A 17,576-nucleotide genomic window follows, 5' to 3' on the forward strand; every position below is an offset into this window, starting at 1 on the left:
TGCAGAAAGGAATTCATGTTGTCCTTTGTTGGGGGAGGGGAGGTACTGAAAAGCTTCTTGTGGACGAACAAGAGAAATGATAAACAGGGAGCATCTTCTAGGCTCAGCTGAAACAAGGGGGAGGAATGGTGAGGAAGAGAGTCAGGAGGTAAAAACCTAGAAACCTTTGTATGAATTCTTGAACAGTTGTAATTTTGTTTGTCATGCCCTTATCACCATGCTCAGTGAGTGGTGAGAGCCTTATAAAGGCCTGTGTACCTGCCCAGGGCAGCCAGATGGAAGCTGAGGATCCCAGTTTTCTCTGCAAATGGTTTTATGGGGAGCAGAGCCAACCCTGCAGCACTGTTTCCATAGGCTCAGAAGCCTGCCCCCTGGTGATCAGGGAAGGCCAATTTAGATCAAGCGGAACACACATAGCTGTGGGGAGAGAGGGTATTTATTAACCAACAGGAGGGGGAGGAGCTGAGCCCAGGCTCCCCACTCTGTCACATGCCTGTTCTGCCCACCTGGGTGGTGAGTGGGGGCATTCCTAAATAAGTATAGCCGTTCTCACAATAAATACATTCATTGTGGGGTGGAGGTGGGAGAGATTGGGTGAAGGGCAGTAAAAATCCGTGGGGATTCCACGTTCTCAGCTACAAAAATAACAGTCATCCTCACCCAAGGGGAACAGGGGAGCTCAGTCAGGATTTGATTGTCCCATATGGGCCTGGAGACTTTAGAGGCCCCTGGACCCTGAAAGTGCCCCGGTGAGGTAGGACAGGGATGGGAGCCAAGCATCCAAACTCCCAGCCTCTGCCCTTTGCATAGTTCCAAGAACGGGCTTCATGTGCCAGGTGAGACATCAGATCTCCTCCCCCTGCTCTGGTCTAGGGGTAGCAAATGCTTGGTCCCCAAAAGGGAGGCTGGCTCATTGCAGTGTTGGTCACCCATCCTAGGGAAATGTCTGAGAGGACAGCTGGACAGGAGAGGGCTCTCCCTCTGAAACGTCCATGGACCAAACCCAACAGACACAGGTCCGAGGCAGCAAAGGGAGGCTCAGAAATGCATGTGGAAATGTAAGCACATGTGCGTGAAGGGACATGCCTGGGGCTCTCTCTGTCACTCTTGAGAGTGACCAAGGGGGTGGGGGGGCTGACTCACGAGGGCTGCACATTAAGGAAGAAGAGGGGAATGACACAGTCTCACAGTCTTACCTCCCCAGGCTGGCCTGTTCCCAAGCTCTTGCCAAAGAGGTCACCACATGGGGCTGGAACTAGGGGAGAGGACTAGATAGGATGGGATGTGGCAATTGGAAGGGTACCCAAAGTCCAGGAGAAATGAAACACAAGAATGCACCGGGAGATGGGGGTGGGGGCCCTGCAGCCCAGCTGACAGACATTCATCCATGTGCATGTGTGAATGTACGCAGGGCTCAGGTGGCTCTGGTGGCTGGCAGAGGTCTCGTCTGGTTTCAGGACCGTCCAGCACATAGGGCCATGCAGAGGGTGGTGACATTGAGGTCATCTGGACCTGCAGAGCCCTGCCTGGGAGAAAGAGGAAGGGTCTGAGCAGACAAATGGGGCAGGAGGATGGCATCCTCTCCTCCCAAGTGCTTGGGTTAAGGGAATAGGAATTGGGACTGGGTCTACAGAACACCAGGTCCTGAGGGAGTACCCACCTCTGAGGAGCACCGGTTGGCCTGGGCTGCTCACAGATGGGTCTGTGGAGACTGAGGAGGGGGCTTTGGCTGGGCCTGACTCTGCCAGCCCTACTGGGACATCAAAAAGTTGGGAGAAGGGCCTGGAGTTGAGGGGGGACTGAAGGTAGAGTGGCTGTGTTGGGGAAGCAGCAGCCCAGCCTGGGGCAGACAGGCTGGCTTGGAAGAGCATTTGTCCTAGGAGGCTGCGCTCAGACAGAGCTCTCATCCAGGTGCTCTACGAGCTGCGTGTGTTTCCTCTTCTCCAGGATGCGGCTGAGCTCCTCGGCAAATGAGCAGGGCCCTGCTGGTGCTCCATTGTTGCTCTGTCTCAGGAGCACGTAGCTGTTGCCATTCATCCTGCGCAGCCGGCTGGGCAGAGCCACCAGCCCATTGGTCAGCTCAGCCGGTGGGGGTGGGGGTGGTGGAGGCGGTGGGGCTGGGGCTGCCTCCCCAGGGATGATCTGGAGGCAGCCACCTTCCAGTCCCCCAGGCCCCTCCCCATCATCACCCTCATCTTCCTCTCCAGGACACTGGCCTGAAACAGTCTGCAACTGCACAGCAGAGCCCCCTGCCCGGCCAGCCCGACCCAGAGAGTATTTCCTTCGATGCCCTCGTCTGCCTCCCTGAAGACAGGCCACATAGAGGAGGGAGGAAGCTAGGATGAGGCAGAGGCCGCCAAGTGTAGCGATGGCTAGCACATAGAGCAGCCTCACGTCAGGGGCCAGCTGTGCCCCAGGCATGGCAGGGGCTTGTGGAGCTGGGGCAGGAGTGGCTGGCCGGACTGTGAGGCTGTAGGAGGCCAGCAGGGTGCGGAGGCCATTCTCCTCAGCATAGCAGCCATAGTTGCCACTGTGCTCAGGCTGTATGTCTGTCACCAGCAGCCCATCCACGCCCACGCGGTAGCCATGCTGCCCATCACTCAGGCCCATGCTCCCATTGAGCAACCACAAGGCCCGGGCCAGGTTGGATGGCTGGTCACAGGGCAGGAGGACATCATCCCCTCGGAGCACAGAGCGGGTTTTCAGTGGTGGTGGTGGCCCTGGAGGGGGGTGAGAAACAGGAGTGGTCAATGCTTGTCTATCTCAGGGAGGGCATTAGAGATGGCAGGCCAGATGGTTCACTGTTAGCATCCCTAGCACGGTGACAACTGACCAAGGTCTCCTGTGCTCATGCTCCCATGTAAGGTTCGCACTGGCCCTTCCCAGTTTCAATTCCTGGTGATTTGTAATCTTGACCTCCAGCCCAGGGTTCTCTCCTGACTATCAGACTCTAACATCTTCCACCTGCAGGGCATCTCCGTGTGAGGCCTCTTGGACATAACGGCACAGGAACTAAGGCCAAAGCCTCCCTCCCAAACTATATCAGGTCTTTTCCTTGAATTGTCATCACAGTGAATGGCACCACTAGCTACTCAGCTGTTTAAGTTAGAAAGAAACCTGGGAGTCTCCCCTGCCTCTCTCTCCCCCTCACCATTGTATCTAACCCTCACCAAGATTCTGCTTCCAGAATCCATCTCAGACCTGTTCACTTCTCTCCTTCCCCAACTGGGGAAGCCGGCCCACTCTGGCCCCCATCTAATCCATTCTCCATGCAGCAGTGGGGGTATCCTTTTAAAAACACCATACTGATTACGCCGCTCCCCTCCTTCAACGTGGTCCTTGCCCACTTCTCCAGCCCCTCCTCAAACACACCAAGCTCATCTGCCTGCTGTTCCTTCTGCTCGGGTGCTGCCCCCCGCCCCCCCCCCACGCCCTCCACTGGTTCACTTGGAGGAAAGAGCACAGCAGTGATGAAAAGCACAAACTCGAGTCAGGCCGCCCGGGGTCAGGTTTGAATTCTGACCCTGCCACTTAATAGCCTATTAATTTTGGGTGGTTTACTTATTCTCCCTGGACCTCAGAGAGATTGCCCCTCATGGGGATGGGGATCGTGGCACCTGTCCCCCAGGGATGCTGGGAGAGTAAGTGAGACCGTGTGTGTAAGTGTTCAGTCAACACATGTCACAAGTACTCAGTACATGTTCACTGTGGCGATTAACTTCTGCTCTTCAGGCATCAGCTCAGTCAACTGATTTTCCTCAGGGAAGTACCCATTATCCTTCAAACCCTTGTCATAGTTGTTAGTATTCCTTTTGTAACAAAAACCAATGAAATAATTATTTGGGTGATCATTTAATTGTCTGCCCCCCCCCACCCAACTTGGCTCTAAGCTCCAGAAGCGACAAAGACTTCCCATCTTGAGCCTGTCTCCTCATTTATGGTTCTTTGGGCAACAACCGTCTGTGAAGCGCTTACTCTGCCAAACTCTGCTGGGATGTCCTGGATGAAAGCCCACAGACGCGGCCGTTCGGAGACACACATGCACAGGTAAATGACAATCGATGTAGAGAGGACAGGCTGTGCAGCCTGTGAAGGTCACTTACCTGTGTCCCTGTTGCCTTCACAGCCTCGGTTGCCTCTCTCCATGTCCTGTATCAGGGCCGTCCTGGATTCAAGAACAGGGGAACTGAGCTTTAGTTTTCCCCAGCAGCAGCATCCACGAGGCTGCCGCCAACTGCCCCCACGTCCCCCACAGCTGGCAGGCCTTCCTCCTCCCCTCAGGCCCTGATTCCCTGCTCACATGGGACCCTCACCACGCCCCCCACCACCTCTCACCTGCTCCCCTGGGACCCGCTGAATATGGTGCAGGCATGCGTGCTGGGGTCCCAGCCACAGTAGGGGTCCCGGGCCAGGATGCAGTCATAGCAGGAGCGGTAGCGGGAGCAGCTAGACAGTGGTAGCTGGATGACTCCACTAGGGGCCCCCACATAGAGGCTATGCTGGGAGTCAGAGAGCAAAGCTGGTTGGCAACACCCCCAACTCCCACCTACAGACACACACGGCCACTGCCCAGCCACCCACTCCCTCCCCCTATTCTGGCAAAGCCATATTGAGGGTCATGAGTCAGAGGCTACCTGCATTGGAGAGATGACCAGATTTTCCACAGACTGGGGCTCCTTGAACACTTGCGTCTCTTCGATAATGTGCATCCCAGAGCCCAGCACCACGGCCTTGTGGATCCAGCCATCGACTGGTACGGAGTGGGCAGAGGGTCAGAACCCAACAGTGGAATCTGGTTTTGGTCCCCTGCAATAGCCTAAGGGGAGCAGCTCGGGAGTCATGAGATCAGGGACAAGGATTCAGCCGGTAGCAGTTCCTCAGGACACTGGGAACTCTGGGCTAGTCATGGCAGAAATGATTAGTGATCAGGGTCAAATATCACTGTGTTTGGTGACAGGAGTCAGCAGTTACCCAGAGCCAGTGGTCATCGGGGACCAGTAGTGAGTGTTCAATGAAGAATCAACATCAATGGCCACCAGGGTTTTGTGATCAAAAGTCATCCAGGGGATTAGCGGTCAACGGGGATCAAGGACTCAGTTACCAAAGGGCTCAGACCAGGGGTCAGAAGTACCTGTGCCTAGAAAGAGCAGGTCATAGGTGGGCCCGGCAGGCGTGGTGACAGGCGTCCCTGTGAGGTGTGTATAGCGCACATTGCGCTTAAGCAGCAGGGGCCGTCCGCGTGTGGGCAGCACGGGCCGGGCCATCAGTGGGTGCAACTTCACAAAGTCCAGGACCAGGGATGGCAAATCCTGGGATGAGTTGTAGCCTCGGGTGCGCAATGAATCTGTGATGCACTGGGGTGGGGGACGGAGGTGGTGAACCTCAGGAATCTACTGCCTGCCTGTCCCCCGCCACCCCCAAGGCTAGATCCTTCTGCCCCTCCCAGGGGTTCTGTCCACCCAGCGCCGACCCTAGGCTTGGGCACTCACTGAGCCAGGCCGGGGCTCCGGCACCCCGCCCTCATAGCGGCCCCAGCGCCGGGCACCATCCTGGTATTCCATGTAGGGACCTGCGAAGACAGCCTGCACCTCGGCCAGGTCATAGCGGCAGATGGCTGAGGCCTCTAGGGTCTTCCTAGGAAGGGACATAGGGGAAGGGGCTGAGCCACACTGAGTGGAACCTGCCCCCCTGCCACCTGCCCAGCCTGGAGCCTGCTGTTACCCTGGCCGACCCCAGCTCTAGGCCTCAGGACCTCTCCAAAGGTCAGTAGGCCACTGTGGCCTCTGGCCCCAGGCTAACTGGGTGTACCTGAAAGTCTCTCTCTGCAGCCAGCCTCCCCACGAGGGATCCTATCGTATCCTCACTGACCTCTGCTCAGCCCCCATGCTGTCCCCAGTTCCTCCTCTCCCTCTCCCCACTGTCCCTGCACTGACCACTGTGTGGTCAGCGTGAAGGCCGCATAAAAGTGCGTGCGGGCTGAGGTGTCAGCGTCCAGGCTGCAGACAGCACGTAGCGTCTCATACTGGGGTATGTGGCAAATGAGACGCGCCTTTAGGAAGGAGGTCCACTTCTTCTGCAAGATCTTCTTTCCTCCCAGGTCTCCCTGGGGAGGCAGGGGCACGGGGTCAGGGTCAAAGGTTCAGCTTCTACACTCTTGCCCTGGACTTGGTCCTACTCACCTTGCACACACGGGCCACACGGGCCACACGGTGGCTGTTGCGGCTCTGAGCAAAGCTGTTGGGGACCTCGTCAGTGGCACGCTCTGTGAAGAAGTAGTAAACCTTGTCGTCATCACCCACTGTGCTGGCCTCGCTCTCTCGCACCAGGACAGAGAAGACAAACTCAGCATCTGTGGGTTGGACAGTTCAAGTGGCCTCTGAGACAGGCTGGGGATCCCCTCCACCACTACCCCTCAGTCAGCACCACAAAGGAATAGACAGGTTCACCTGGGAATTTAGGGAGGGGACGGTCAACTGCCCAAGGGAGTAAAAATAAATAGTCCCCTGCCCCCCTCCCCCAGCATCCTGTGCCTCAATCTCCTGACCATTGAGCCAGTGCATCGGTGCCTCCTCAGTCCTCAGGGCGTGCGGGTGGCGGCTCCGGCGGATGTCAGGGATGCTCCGGAATTCATACCGTGTGGCTGTGTAGAGGCCTCCATCTGGAGCAGAGACATGCCAAGTGTGAGACATGTCACATACAACAAGGCGCATAACATACACGGGTGGCAAGTCCTGGCAACGGGATCCATGTCCCACAAATAGCATGCTGGTGGGTGAGGGGCCGGGGTGGGGAGGAGACAGCATGTTCACCAATGATGAGGCCTGTGAAGCCACGGGCTGGGTCGTAAGGACACTTCTCCTTCCCCTCTTCAAAGCTTGTTGGCAAGGTGAAGGCCTCAGCATCCTGGGGGAATATGGGGCCAGAAGTCAGTGGTCTCCAGGACAGGCAGGGGTGTGGCCCAAGGTCAGACCAGTCTGGGGCCACGGAGGGCCACAGACCAGGGGCCAGGGGCCTGGGACCAGCAATCAGGGCTGGGGCAGGCATACTCACAATGGCTGCACAGAGGGGCTGGAAGGCATGAGTCCCACATGCGTAGAAGTGGGTGGCATTGAGCCGCTGAAAGAATCGCACGTGGTTGAAGCACTCCGTCTGTGGGGTGGGTGGGGGAGGGCTGTGAGCCCCCAGCCTGCTTAGAGGCCTTTTCCATTAATCAATCCAGCTTTGTCGTCCAGCTCTTGCCCCCACCACAGGTCATGGTTCTTTCTGAAATCCCAGTGGGCCTGCTCACCGTCCGGGACACAGACTACTCCCCGGCACTCACTGTCCTTTGGCTTCCCAGTGGCATGAGCCCTCTTCTTGCTTCTCTCTCACTGTCAGGATTACCTGACACACTTAGCCAGCTTCTCCTGCATTTCCCGCAGGCCCCTGCATCCCCAGTTCTGGGGCCCCCAAGGGCTCCCGCCGCCCTGAGATGCTTCTCTCACATCTCCTTCTCAGCAGTGCCCCCGTCCTGGAGCCCCCACATGCCCTCTGGGGTGACACTACCAAATCTATCCCCAGGCTCTGGCCCTCTCTCCATCTGATAGCCCACGGACACATCAAACTCACATCAAACTCACCTCGTCACAAACCAAGCTCATTCCGTCCTCCCTAACCCACATCTTCCCTCCTAAACCTGTTCATCCAGTCTTTCCCACTTCACTCCATCCGTGCATCCTATTACTCAGTCGAGATACCAGGAGTCAGCCTTGCTGCCTCCCACTCCCTCACCCCACATTCAGTCCTTCTCCAGGAGTCTTTGTCGTTAAGTGTCTCCTGATGTGGTCCACTTCCCCTTCCCCTCCACCACCCTAGTCCACGTTACCACTGTCACCTCTTCCCTGAACAAATGTAGGGACTGCCTGACTGTTCTCCCAAGCCTCCGCCACTCTATAAAAGCTACCTATTTAGCCAGTGAATGAGGAATACATGTATGCAGTGTAAAATTCAAAAGGTACAAAGGGATATGTTGTAAACAGAGCATCTCCTTTTATCCCTGTTGCCTTCAAAGGGGACTGCTGTTACTGTTGTCTGCAGTCTCCTTCCAGAGATATTCTACCCATCAGCACCCTCTGGCAACCCACTTTCCAAGGTGTATTTTAAAAATGTAAACCAAATCATGTCACTGCTGTATTTAAAAAAAACTTTGGTGGCTCACCAGAGTCCTGAACATGGGGTTGCACCACTTCTGCCCCTGCATGATAGGGCTCTGCCCCTTCCTCACCCCCTCCAGCCACACTGCTCTTCTCTGCCCATTAAATGCCGTAAGCTGAGACCTTGACTTCTTTGCCTTGTTAATGATTCTTCCTCCTGCCTGTTACCCAGGGTTTGAATCCACGCAGACCTCTTTGTCTCATCCCATTCCCTCCCTCGGTGTATCTGTCCCTTCTCTCCACTAGCCTGCTCAGGTCTCCCTCCTCCGACCCCCATGATGCTCCCAACCCCCATTGTCTTTCCTGCCTCCAGACTCACTCTATTTTAATCCTTCTGGTGCCTGGGGCAGGATTAATATTCCTGTAGTAGTGTTTCCCCAAGATGTTTACATAAGAAAAGGGGGGTGAGGGAGTCTTATTTGACTTATTTGACTCTGTGGTCAAATAAGTTGGAAGCCATGGCTAAAACTTGCCTTTCCAGGGGATTTTTCAGAGCCTTAAAGATGTTGCTGTGCATTGTGGGATTGAGCATACAGCACTTCCCAGACTCATGTGAGCATTAAGCCCTTCTTTTGAAAATCAGCGTTCCTCAGAACATGCTTTGGGAAGTGTTCTCCTAAGGCTTTGCTACCTCAAGTGTGGCTTGGGAACCGGCAGCATCAGTTTCCTCTGGAAGCTTGTTAGAACTGCCAAATCTTGGGCCCTTCCCCAGGCTTACTGAGTTAGCATCTGCATTTATAACATACCCTGGGGCTTCATGTGCACACTAAAGTTGGAGAGTCTATAAAGTACCAAGTGGTGAGGGTGTCCGTTGTCACAGGGTAAAAGCCATCCCCCGAGCTGGGCACTTACAGTGCTCTGTGACCTGGGTTCCACTTGCCTCACCAGCCCCCCTTTCTGCCCATGCCGCAGGCTGTACCAGCAGGCATCTTTGATGGAGTCTCTTAGAGGTGCCTCTTTAAAGTTTTATTTGTTTTATTTTCGAGGGAGAGAGCATGAGCAGGTGGAGGGGCAGAGGGAGAGGGAGAGGGGAAGCAGACTCCCTGCTGAGCGGGAGCCCCAGGAACCAGAGGAGCCGAGTGGGGTGAGTGGGGAGTCCGAAGCAGGGCTTCATCCCACGGCCCTGAGATCATGACCTGAGCTGAAACCAAGAGTCAGACACTCAACCTGACTGAGCCACTCGGGCGCCCCTGGGGATGTGTATTCTTAAAAAGCTCTCCAGAGGCATCTATTCCATAGCCCGACCTGGGACCCCTGCAGACACCCTGTTCTTTAGCCAGAAAGAGTAGTAATTCACTACCACCCCTCCATGGTATACCGGGTACCTGAGCGATTCCTTGACCAAACCTCATTTTTTACATCTGTAAAATGGAGGACAAAACTACTTCATAGGGTTATTTTAGAATTAGGAGAGATAACAGCTAAGTCAGCATTTACTAGAGATTACTTATTGCTCTCATGATTATTATTCAGGAGCCCAGAAGAGGTTAAGAGGCCACTATGGGCCAAGCCGGTAGGTCGCCAGATGCTTGGCTTAGAAGTGCTGCACCTAGGGCCTGCCACTCCATCTACACTCACGTGTTTGTTGTGGTTGCTGCAACTGACTGGCTGATCCATACCTCTCCATCTGTGTCCCCACCAACCCTGACATCCCCAAATGAAGAGAAGGAAAGGAGCTGGGGACAGGGCAGACCACATACCTGGTTGTTTTTCCCCTTCTGATGACATCTGCTTTGCATCTCTGGGGAGGCCTCCCAGCGGATCTGGAGACGGGGAAAGGAATGGGCTGATTTGCTAACCCCAGTTCCCTTGTCTTTCACCATTGTCTGTGGGACCAGGTGACAGGACTGCAGGAAACAGGGGAAACTGGGGTACAGAAGTGTCAGGAGTGCTATTGGATGGTAAAGGAGACCTGGCTTGGGAAGGGCAGTGCTATCTGACCAGAGGGCTATAAAGCTGGAGACCTTCCAGGTACTCCAGGCTCTGGGGGCTAACCTCTTTGTGAGCCCCATCTCCTATGTCACGGGCATTGAGAGAGAACAGGGCACCTCGGGCTCCAACCAGCAGTCTTGCGGAGGATTCCTCCAGTAGCAGTGTTGAGTAGTTCTGGGCTTGACCCTTGAAGTGCCGGGTCCTGGAGAGCTCTGGAGAGTGGGAGCAGTGAGCCCGGCCCTGGGGCTGCCTCTCTACTCCCAGACCTGGCTCCCGCTGCCTTTCAAAGTTGGGGGAGGGGTGTCTAACCTTCATAGGGGATGGTCATCCGCGGGGTGGCATCTAGTTCTCTGGATGGCCTCCGCAGTGAGGGTCCAGGGACTGCAGTTGCTGTGAGGAAGCTCAGGAGGAGGGGCCAGAGCCTCCCCCACATTTTCCTTGGGAGGCCCAGACCAGTAAGACCCCCAAGGGGAGCCAGGGCCAGAGTCACAGGGGATGATGGGAAGAACAGTCACGGGGGTCAAGGTCCAGAGAGGTCACTTGGAAGGTCAGGGGTCATGGGGCCAGGGAGGGTCCTGGAATCGAGGGGACATGGAATCACAGGGTTGTGTGGCCATGGAATCCCAGGTTAGAGGTCAGAGGGAGGGATGGATCACACACTGCCTTTCTGCATCAGATACAAACTCCATGGTGGAAGGGAGTTGTAGGGTCATACAGGGGTTGTAGGTCACTGATGGGGTCACCCTGCCCCGACAGAAGGACTAGTCCTGGTTCTCTGAGGTCTGTTTTCTGAAGAAAGAAACAGGAAAAAAAAAAAGCTCTTTTATCTGTGTGTGGGTAGAAGGTAGATGGCATTACCCGCAGACTTCAGGGGGCACTGGTGGGAGAAGGCCCACAGAATCCCACATCAGGATCAGCTCACTGTCATTCTGTCTACCTCTCTGCTCTGATGCAAGCTGGGCAGAATTTGCCCTCCTTACCAGACCCTAGACTCCTCCCAGCCCAAACGCAAAGTAATGGCCCTCCTCTGACCAAGTCAGAAGCTAAGCTAGGTCTCCATCTCGACTAGAGCTCCGTTTCAGGGAGAATGCCTTCTCCTACCAACAATGAGACCAAACTTGGGACCGCAGCTGCCCCTGCTGCCTGCGGGGGTGCCTTATGCAAGAAGGCTGGGCAGAGACATTTAATGGGCCTTTGTTTATTTTATCCTGTTTTCCCTTTGTTTCTTCTTCTCCCTGGCCTGAGAGCTCCCTCTGGAATTTCTCTTTAATGAGACACTTCTCCTCCTCAGCATTCCTCTCCGAGGGGGTGCACATCTCTACTCTGCCCATGCGAGTCTGTACTGCACCCTCTGGCCTAGGCATCCACACATGCCCCTACCTGCAAACAGTCACTCATAGACATGGGGGGGTTGGCATCTGGGCCCCCCTGGTTGCACAGGTGTAAAGTCTGTGCCAGAGGCTCTAGTGTGCAAGACCAGTTGAGACATAAGCAACGTGGAAAAGGTGAATGATGAGATCCCTGAGTTCTTGGCCACCTCCCCTGGCACATCTTGGAGACTATTCCCACACCGGGACACTCAAGCCAACCAGTTGCGGATGGGGTGGAAGTAGGTGGCAGGCCTTCTGTGACCCCTGTAATAGGCCTGATCTCTGAGGTGGCTCTTGAAAGCTTCCTTGACTGGGCTGGGTATGAAGGAAGCCTGACCCACCCAATCTCATCAGACACCCACAGACCGGGCCACAGGGGCCACTGGCCTCTCCCCTCTTTTCCAGGTCAAATATTAACTATGTGGCCTTGAAGAGAAGGGAAGGACCAGGAACTGGCCAGAGGGAGAACAGAAATTTGGAGCATTTATTTATGAGGTAAAGGTCAGCACTGTAGTGGTCAGAGCCCCGAAGGGGAGAATGTAGTATGAGTGGAGAGAAGAGGGTCCTTGGACCACAGAAAGGGCATCCACCCCTCGTGTGGGGGCTGGGCAGCAGGAAGTCCCAGGCAAACTGCCCATGCCCCGCCTCTCATTGTGGAGGCACACCTGTTTACCTTTGGGGCCTCCTATTTGCTTAGTGCAGAAGTGGGGGGAGCCCTATGGCTATGAGGTATCAGTCCCTAGGATTGGGCAAGAGGAACACACCCCAGGTCAGAGGAACCACTCAGAGTGTGGTTCATGGCAAAAGTCACACATAATCCAGAGAGGGGTGATGTGCATGCAATAGGTTCACATACACACATGTTCACAGAAGGACTGTGAGCACATGTACTCACAGGAGAGTCATGCAAACATACATTCACAGGGAGGTTTGTGCATGTATATGTTCATATAAAGGGCCTGCCAGATGTGTTCATACACACTGACAAATCAGGTTGTATTCACATATTCATATCCATTCATTCAGCAGGTTACACAGCCTCAGAGATTGACAAGGAAGGTTATAAACCTACACATGTGCATATGAAGGATTGTACACCTATTCACAGAAAGGTCCAGCACATACACACATATGTGTAGGGACATGCACACAAACCCAATACAGTAGGTCAGTCATGTTCATGTTCATAGAAGGGTCAAGTAAATGTGTGTTCACACAGTACTCAAACACACAATTACATGTATGCAGAGACAAGCGTATGTACAAACAGGGGTCCAGTTCTCACTGCAGGCTTGGAGGCTGCCAGTATCCACTGAGGTGCAGAGCAGACCCTCCCTCCCTTCCCGAAAGTCCCAATTTTAAGGCCAGATTCTAAGTGTGTGTGTAGTGATGTGGGGAGGCATCTGACCTCAGATGCTCGGATGGGATGGGCCTCTCTGCAAAGGACGGAGGGGGTACCGAACCCAGGTGAAAGGAGCCCTAGCTTTAGCAAAGGAAGGATGGAATGGGACGTGTAACTTAGCGCTGGTCTACTCCGATGTATATACTGCTGTTCTAGATGTGGGAGTTGGACAGGGGCTCTCAACCCCCATTTAACCTGTTGGGAGGGAGGGCGGGGCTAAACGGGGGGGCGGAGCTGCTGCCCTCCCTCCCCCAGTGGCCACAAGGCTTCAAGGTCTCCAGTCCACACCCCACACTCCACCCCCAGTTCCACAGTTTGGGTTCCTACCCAGGGCCAGCCCCCTGAACTCTGGTCACCTTCCGACTATTAGATCCTAGGGCTGAAGAAACTGAGGAGGGGAGACACCCCCTCCCCCCAAAACAGGATCGATGTTGGATCAGCAGGCTCTCGACCTTCATCCCAGATGTCCACCTGCTTAGTGTAGGCGGCATCCCCCTCTGCCCAGTAGGATGGCCGTCTTTCTGGCCTGAGAGCCCCTCCCCCGCTACCCTCTCTTCCACCATCCTGGACGGTCCGCGCGTCTTCCCTCTCCTCAGATCTAATCTCAGTCTCTACTGCTGCAGCTCGAGGACAAGCTCTCCTTCGATCCCGCCGGACGCCAGGAGACGTGACCCAGATCCCAGGGAACACTGTTCGCCACGCGGGTCCCCGCCCCGCGCCGGTCCCCGACTCCGCGGTGGCGGGTCTGCGCCCAGTACGGCCCGAGGCCTGGCCCGCGCCCCCCCTCCCCGCCCCCAGAGCCTTTATGCGGGACCCGGAGACTCGGCTCTGAGAAAGGCCTGGCCCAGCGTGGAGGGTGGAATGGACGTGGGGAAGGCCTGGCCTGGCCTCCGCCCCCCGGCCCAGGCCCCGCCGCCGCCCGCACTCCCTGCCTCTCTCACCTTCGCGCTCCGATCCCTGGCCATAGAGACGGCGACGCGCTGCTCCGCGGCCCCACAGCACCAGCTGCGGGAGGAAGGGGCCGCGGCCGGAGGCGGGGCGGGGGTGGAGGCGGAGCCGGGGGTGGGGCGGGGGCTGGAAGGCGGGACCAGGGAGGCGGGGCCGACTGGGTGGCGTGCAGGGAAGGGCGCCGCTCTCTTCTTTTATGCCCCCCACCCTACACAATAGAGAAGGTTTGAGGCCAGACTCCCACGGCCTCCGGGCTTCTGGCGTCCTCCGCCCCCAGGGCCGTGGCCTCCGTATCGCCCCCTGGTGGTGGCCTCATCACGCCGTGCGCCCTCGACAGGCTTAAAACCCACCTTCTCTCCCCTCTAGCCCTAGGACCCCTCCGACTTTACTGTTGGGGACTGACAAAACTGTTCTCTGGGGGCTTAACTTTCCGAGGGCCCTCTAACCTGTCTTCTAATCTGGACCTCACTTTTTGCGCGCCTGCCACTCTCTTCTGCTCTCTGCCTAGGGTGCAGTGGGCCACAGTAGGTGGAGGCCGAGCGTTGGGGCAGCTCTGAACACAGAACAGGGCCTGGATTCCCAGCTCAAGAGCCTCCAGCTGCTTGGTCCTTCAGCTTGAAGTCTGAGTGGGTCGGGCTTGGTGGGATGAAGTAACGGCCTGAGCAGAAGTTCACAAAGACAATGCGGTTTTTCTGGATAAATAAGCCACAAGGGTTTGCCCTTGTCCACTCAACCAAACCTTATGGTAACTGGGATTTACCTCCTCAGGGACTGGGTCACTCAGATAACTGCCTTCCCTTCCAGCTCATGAACATCATTCTTACTCCAGGTCTTCCAGTTAACTCTCCTCATCGGCAATCAGATATCCTGTCCCTCCTAGGCTCAGTCACCTCACCTAGAAGCAATCTAGGAAGCCCCCCTCAGAATCAACTTCCCAACCAGGGGTCCAGGATGGTCCTCCCATGCAACCTTTGGTGCTGCAGTTTCCTGGCAACTCGGGCTATACCTTTGCCTCATGGCCTGTTAAAGACCCCTCTAGGGTTTGAATCAAACCGGGGCTCTAGCTGTGACCTGGCCTGATCCTCCCCCTCCCTCATCCATGACATTATTGTAATGGGCCGAAGAGCAGGACTAAAATGCTGAAGGCTACAGGGACATAGGTAACAGACTCTTGCATGTGCCTGAGAGTCTGAGTTCTGGAGAGGCAGGGGGTAGGAGAAGAGGCAGATGCACATTGGCCTGAAGGAGGGTGCACAAGATTCAAATGGCTCTGTCATTATTTAACTAAAAGGACCCTGGGAAAGACATGTCATCTCTCTTTCCTGAATTACCCAAAGCTCCGTTTGGCACTTCATCATATACAATCTCATAGCTTGGGCTGATGTGTGTGACTGCAGATTGCTAGACAGCAGGGCCCACGCTACACTCCCACCTCCCCCAGCACTCTGTAAATAGGATGTGTGTATGTGAAGGGGGAGGTAGCTGGGGAGAAATGCTTGTGTTGAAGTGTACACACACTCTTACAAAGACTACCCAGCTTCATTTTAAAAACTGTACCCTCATTCTACCCTGAGGGATTAACAGTGCCATTTTATAGATGAGAAAACAGGCTTTAAGAGGTTAAGTAACTGGCCTTGAAATTCATTCTTGTGTTTACAGATAATCAGTACTGGAAAAGCCTGAGAAGAGGGAAACAGGGTAAACCTGAAGGGGAATTATCAAAGGCATAAATGTGCAGTTTTGTGCACAGATGTGTATTGGGGGAGTAGGCAGAAAGGAAGGGGTGTGAAAGAGAAAAGTGAGTTTAATGTGATGAGATGGGAGGGTTCCTAGTGGGAAACAGAAGGGAGAAGTCAGCAAATAGTTGGGAGACACCACAGAAGAAAATCCCAATAGATGAAGGAAGTCCAAGCTGGGAAGCCCAGGAAAGACATGGCTAAGAAAAATAAATCTGCAGTCCTGTGGGAAAGTGGGTTGGGGGTGGCGGTGACAGTGGAGGGAGGGCAGGAAGACTGCTAGCTCCACAGTACCAGACAGGAGAGAGATTAGCCTGCAGGGGCCCAGTGGGCTAAGGGATACAGCTCCTCAGGTTCTCACACAACTCACAGTGCCGACTTCAGGTACCTGTGCAGCTGTAGCGATCTGGAGGCAGGTTTAGCATCACACTCGCGCCTACACTCTGTGAGGCAAGCCTTCCTCCTCAAAGGTGCCCTGACAGCCAACTTATAACCTCACACGTTTCACATGAACAAAATGTGTAAATTACAATGCAGAGTTCCAGTATGGCACTTGCATAACTGTAGCTGAGCAGTTACCTAAGTATCTCCGATAATATAGATTTACATCACAATCCATTTCTTTCTGCTGTCCTTCCACTTGAGAACCTAATGATCAGATGGGACAGTAATTAATGGAACTTTCTCTAGGAAGACCCTCTGACAATGCTCTTCTCTGCAAATCAAGCTCATAAAATATGAATGAGGGGAATACTGACAGTGGAAGAGACTCCAAATCAAAGGAAGAAATGAATCCTAACCTAGCCATGAGTTTGTGTCCTGGGATACAGGGAGGGCATTCTTTGAGCAGGTTGTTACTCATCCTTAATGTCACTATCCTGGCTGCTACACAGGGCGGCTGGGAGACGATCCCATTTGAAAACCTTCTGGTGTACTTTACAAGCACAGAACATAAAACGTAGTTTTGTTTTTGCTAGGCTATTCTCCCCAACTCCGCTGTAAGAAAATGGCTGTTGTTCTCAGCCACCTACACACCAGTGTTTGGTTCCAGGCTTCGCACAGAGCAGTTACTCACTGTATAGCAGGGATCCTAGGTGAAGGGGGTAGGTATGAACTCCTGAAACTTGAGCAGAGGTTCCCTGAGGCAAAGAACTCTGGCCTAGTCAAGTTGTCCTGCTTCCTGTTCACTGTGGCAGCATTTCTGTTCCTGCTTTGCCATCTCCACCTCTGGTTTGCCCAGCACTCTCCCTTTAGGTGGCGTGATCTTTATTTGGGCCAAATATATAGCTGAGGTGCTTCTTCAGTAGGGACTGTCACCAGGGCACCAATGCTGTAGTCTCACTGTTCCACTGTGCCTCAGAAGCCTGTTTTGCCTGTTAAGTTTTCCTCCCAGCCAGTCGTCTTGGAGTCAGACCCAAAGCTGGGCCTTCTGGTTTGCCCTCTCTTGACTCCAGCCTGGTGAACGGTTAGCAAGGAAAAGGGAGTGTCAGGACATGTCGACAAATGATGGAAAATCACCACCCACCACCCCTTCTCAGCTTTAGCATGCTGAGTCCTAAAAAAGCCACAAACTTATATATACAGATACATATATATGTGTATATATATATATACATATATATATTTTTTTTTACCACGAGAGACAGAGCTGACAGAGAAGCCTCTGGAGCTGCCTGTCAGAAGGAATAGAGCACACCCACACTACCATTTTAAGGTATGGTTTGCTTAGATGTCAGTGAACCCCCAAGTGCCTTACATTCAACTTTTTTTTTAAGTAATCTCTGCATCCAACATGGGGCTCAAACTCACGAGTAGCATGCTCCACTGACCAAGCCAGCCAGATGCCCTTCCTTAAGTTCAATTTTAACTGTCATCTGAGAAGAGCTTCAAATTAGAGCTAAATAATAATACCTAGCATATATGCCAGGCACCTTGCTAAGTACTTTTCATGCATTAGCTCACTTGATCCTTATAAGCTCTGAGATAGACACCATTA

The 17,576-nt window shown here is 54.4% G+C and overlaps 2 protein-coding genes across 4 annotated transcripts in view; both read right to left on the minus strand.

Annotated features, from left to right (window-relative positions):
- Window positions 1-420: 420 nt before the first annotated feature.
- SEMA4G (semaphorin 4G) lies at window positions 421-16,642 on the minus strand. 3 transcript variants are annotated; one of them, XM_025880375.2, is made up of 16 exons: window positions 13,838-16,642; window positions 10,434-10,913; window positions 10,188-10,336; window positions 9,893-9,955; window positions 7,051-7,149; window positions 6,810-6,903; window positions 6,545-6,658; window positions 6,180-6,349; window positions 5,934-6,103; window positions 5,490-5,634; window positions 5,132-5,354; window positions 4,635-4,750; window positions 4,336-4,499; window positions 4,104-4,165; window positions 1,661-2,720; window positions 421-1,526 (listed from the first exon to the last, which is right to left on the minus strand). In XM_025880375.2, exons 2-15 carry the CDS (start codon window positions 10,555-10,557, stop codon window positions 1,891-1,893), a joined length of 2,523 nt encoding a protein of 840 aa, XP_025736160.1. In that variant the 5' UTR covers window positions 10,558-10,913; window positions 13,838-16,642; the 3' UTR covers window positions 421-1,526; window positions 1,661-1,890. The 3 variants fall into 3 exon arrangements, with proteins under 3 accessions (XP_025736160.1, XP_025736161.1, XP_073760403.1); XM_025880376.2 differs by lacking the exon at window positions 13,838-16,642 and having other exon boundaries at window positions 421-1,522; window positions 10,434-10,784; XM_073904302.1 differs by lacking the exons at window positions 10,434-10,913; window positions 13,838-16,642 and having other exon boundaries at window positions 7,051-7,171; window positions 10,188-10,333.
- Window positions 16,643-16,655: 13 nt separating this feature from the next.
- The window catches only part of SLF2 (SMC5-SMC6 complex localization factor 2), a 46,597-nt gene continuing 45,676 nt past the window's right edge, over window positions 16,656-17,576 (minus strand). Inside the window, exon 21 of the mRNA XM_025880371.2 lies at window positions 16,656-17,035. The gene's annotated coding sequence lies outside the window, so the exon portion shown is untranslated. The remainder of the gene's footprint in view (window positions 17,036-17,576) is intronic.

The sequence above is a fragment of the Callorhinus ursinus genome, unplaced genomic scaffold, assembly GCF_003265705.2.
Source record: "Callorhinus ursinus isolate GAN/ISIS: 27379988/994484 unplaced genomic scaffold, GSC_fseal_2.0 scaffold20, whole genome shotgun sequence".
In the NCBI taxonomy this organism is placed as follows: domain Eukaryota; kingdom Metazoa; phylum Chordata; class Mammalia; order Carnivora; family Otariidae; genus Callorhinus; species Callorhinus ursinus.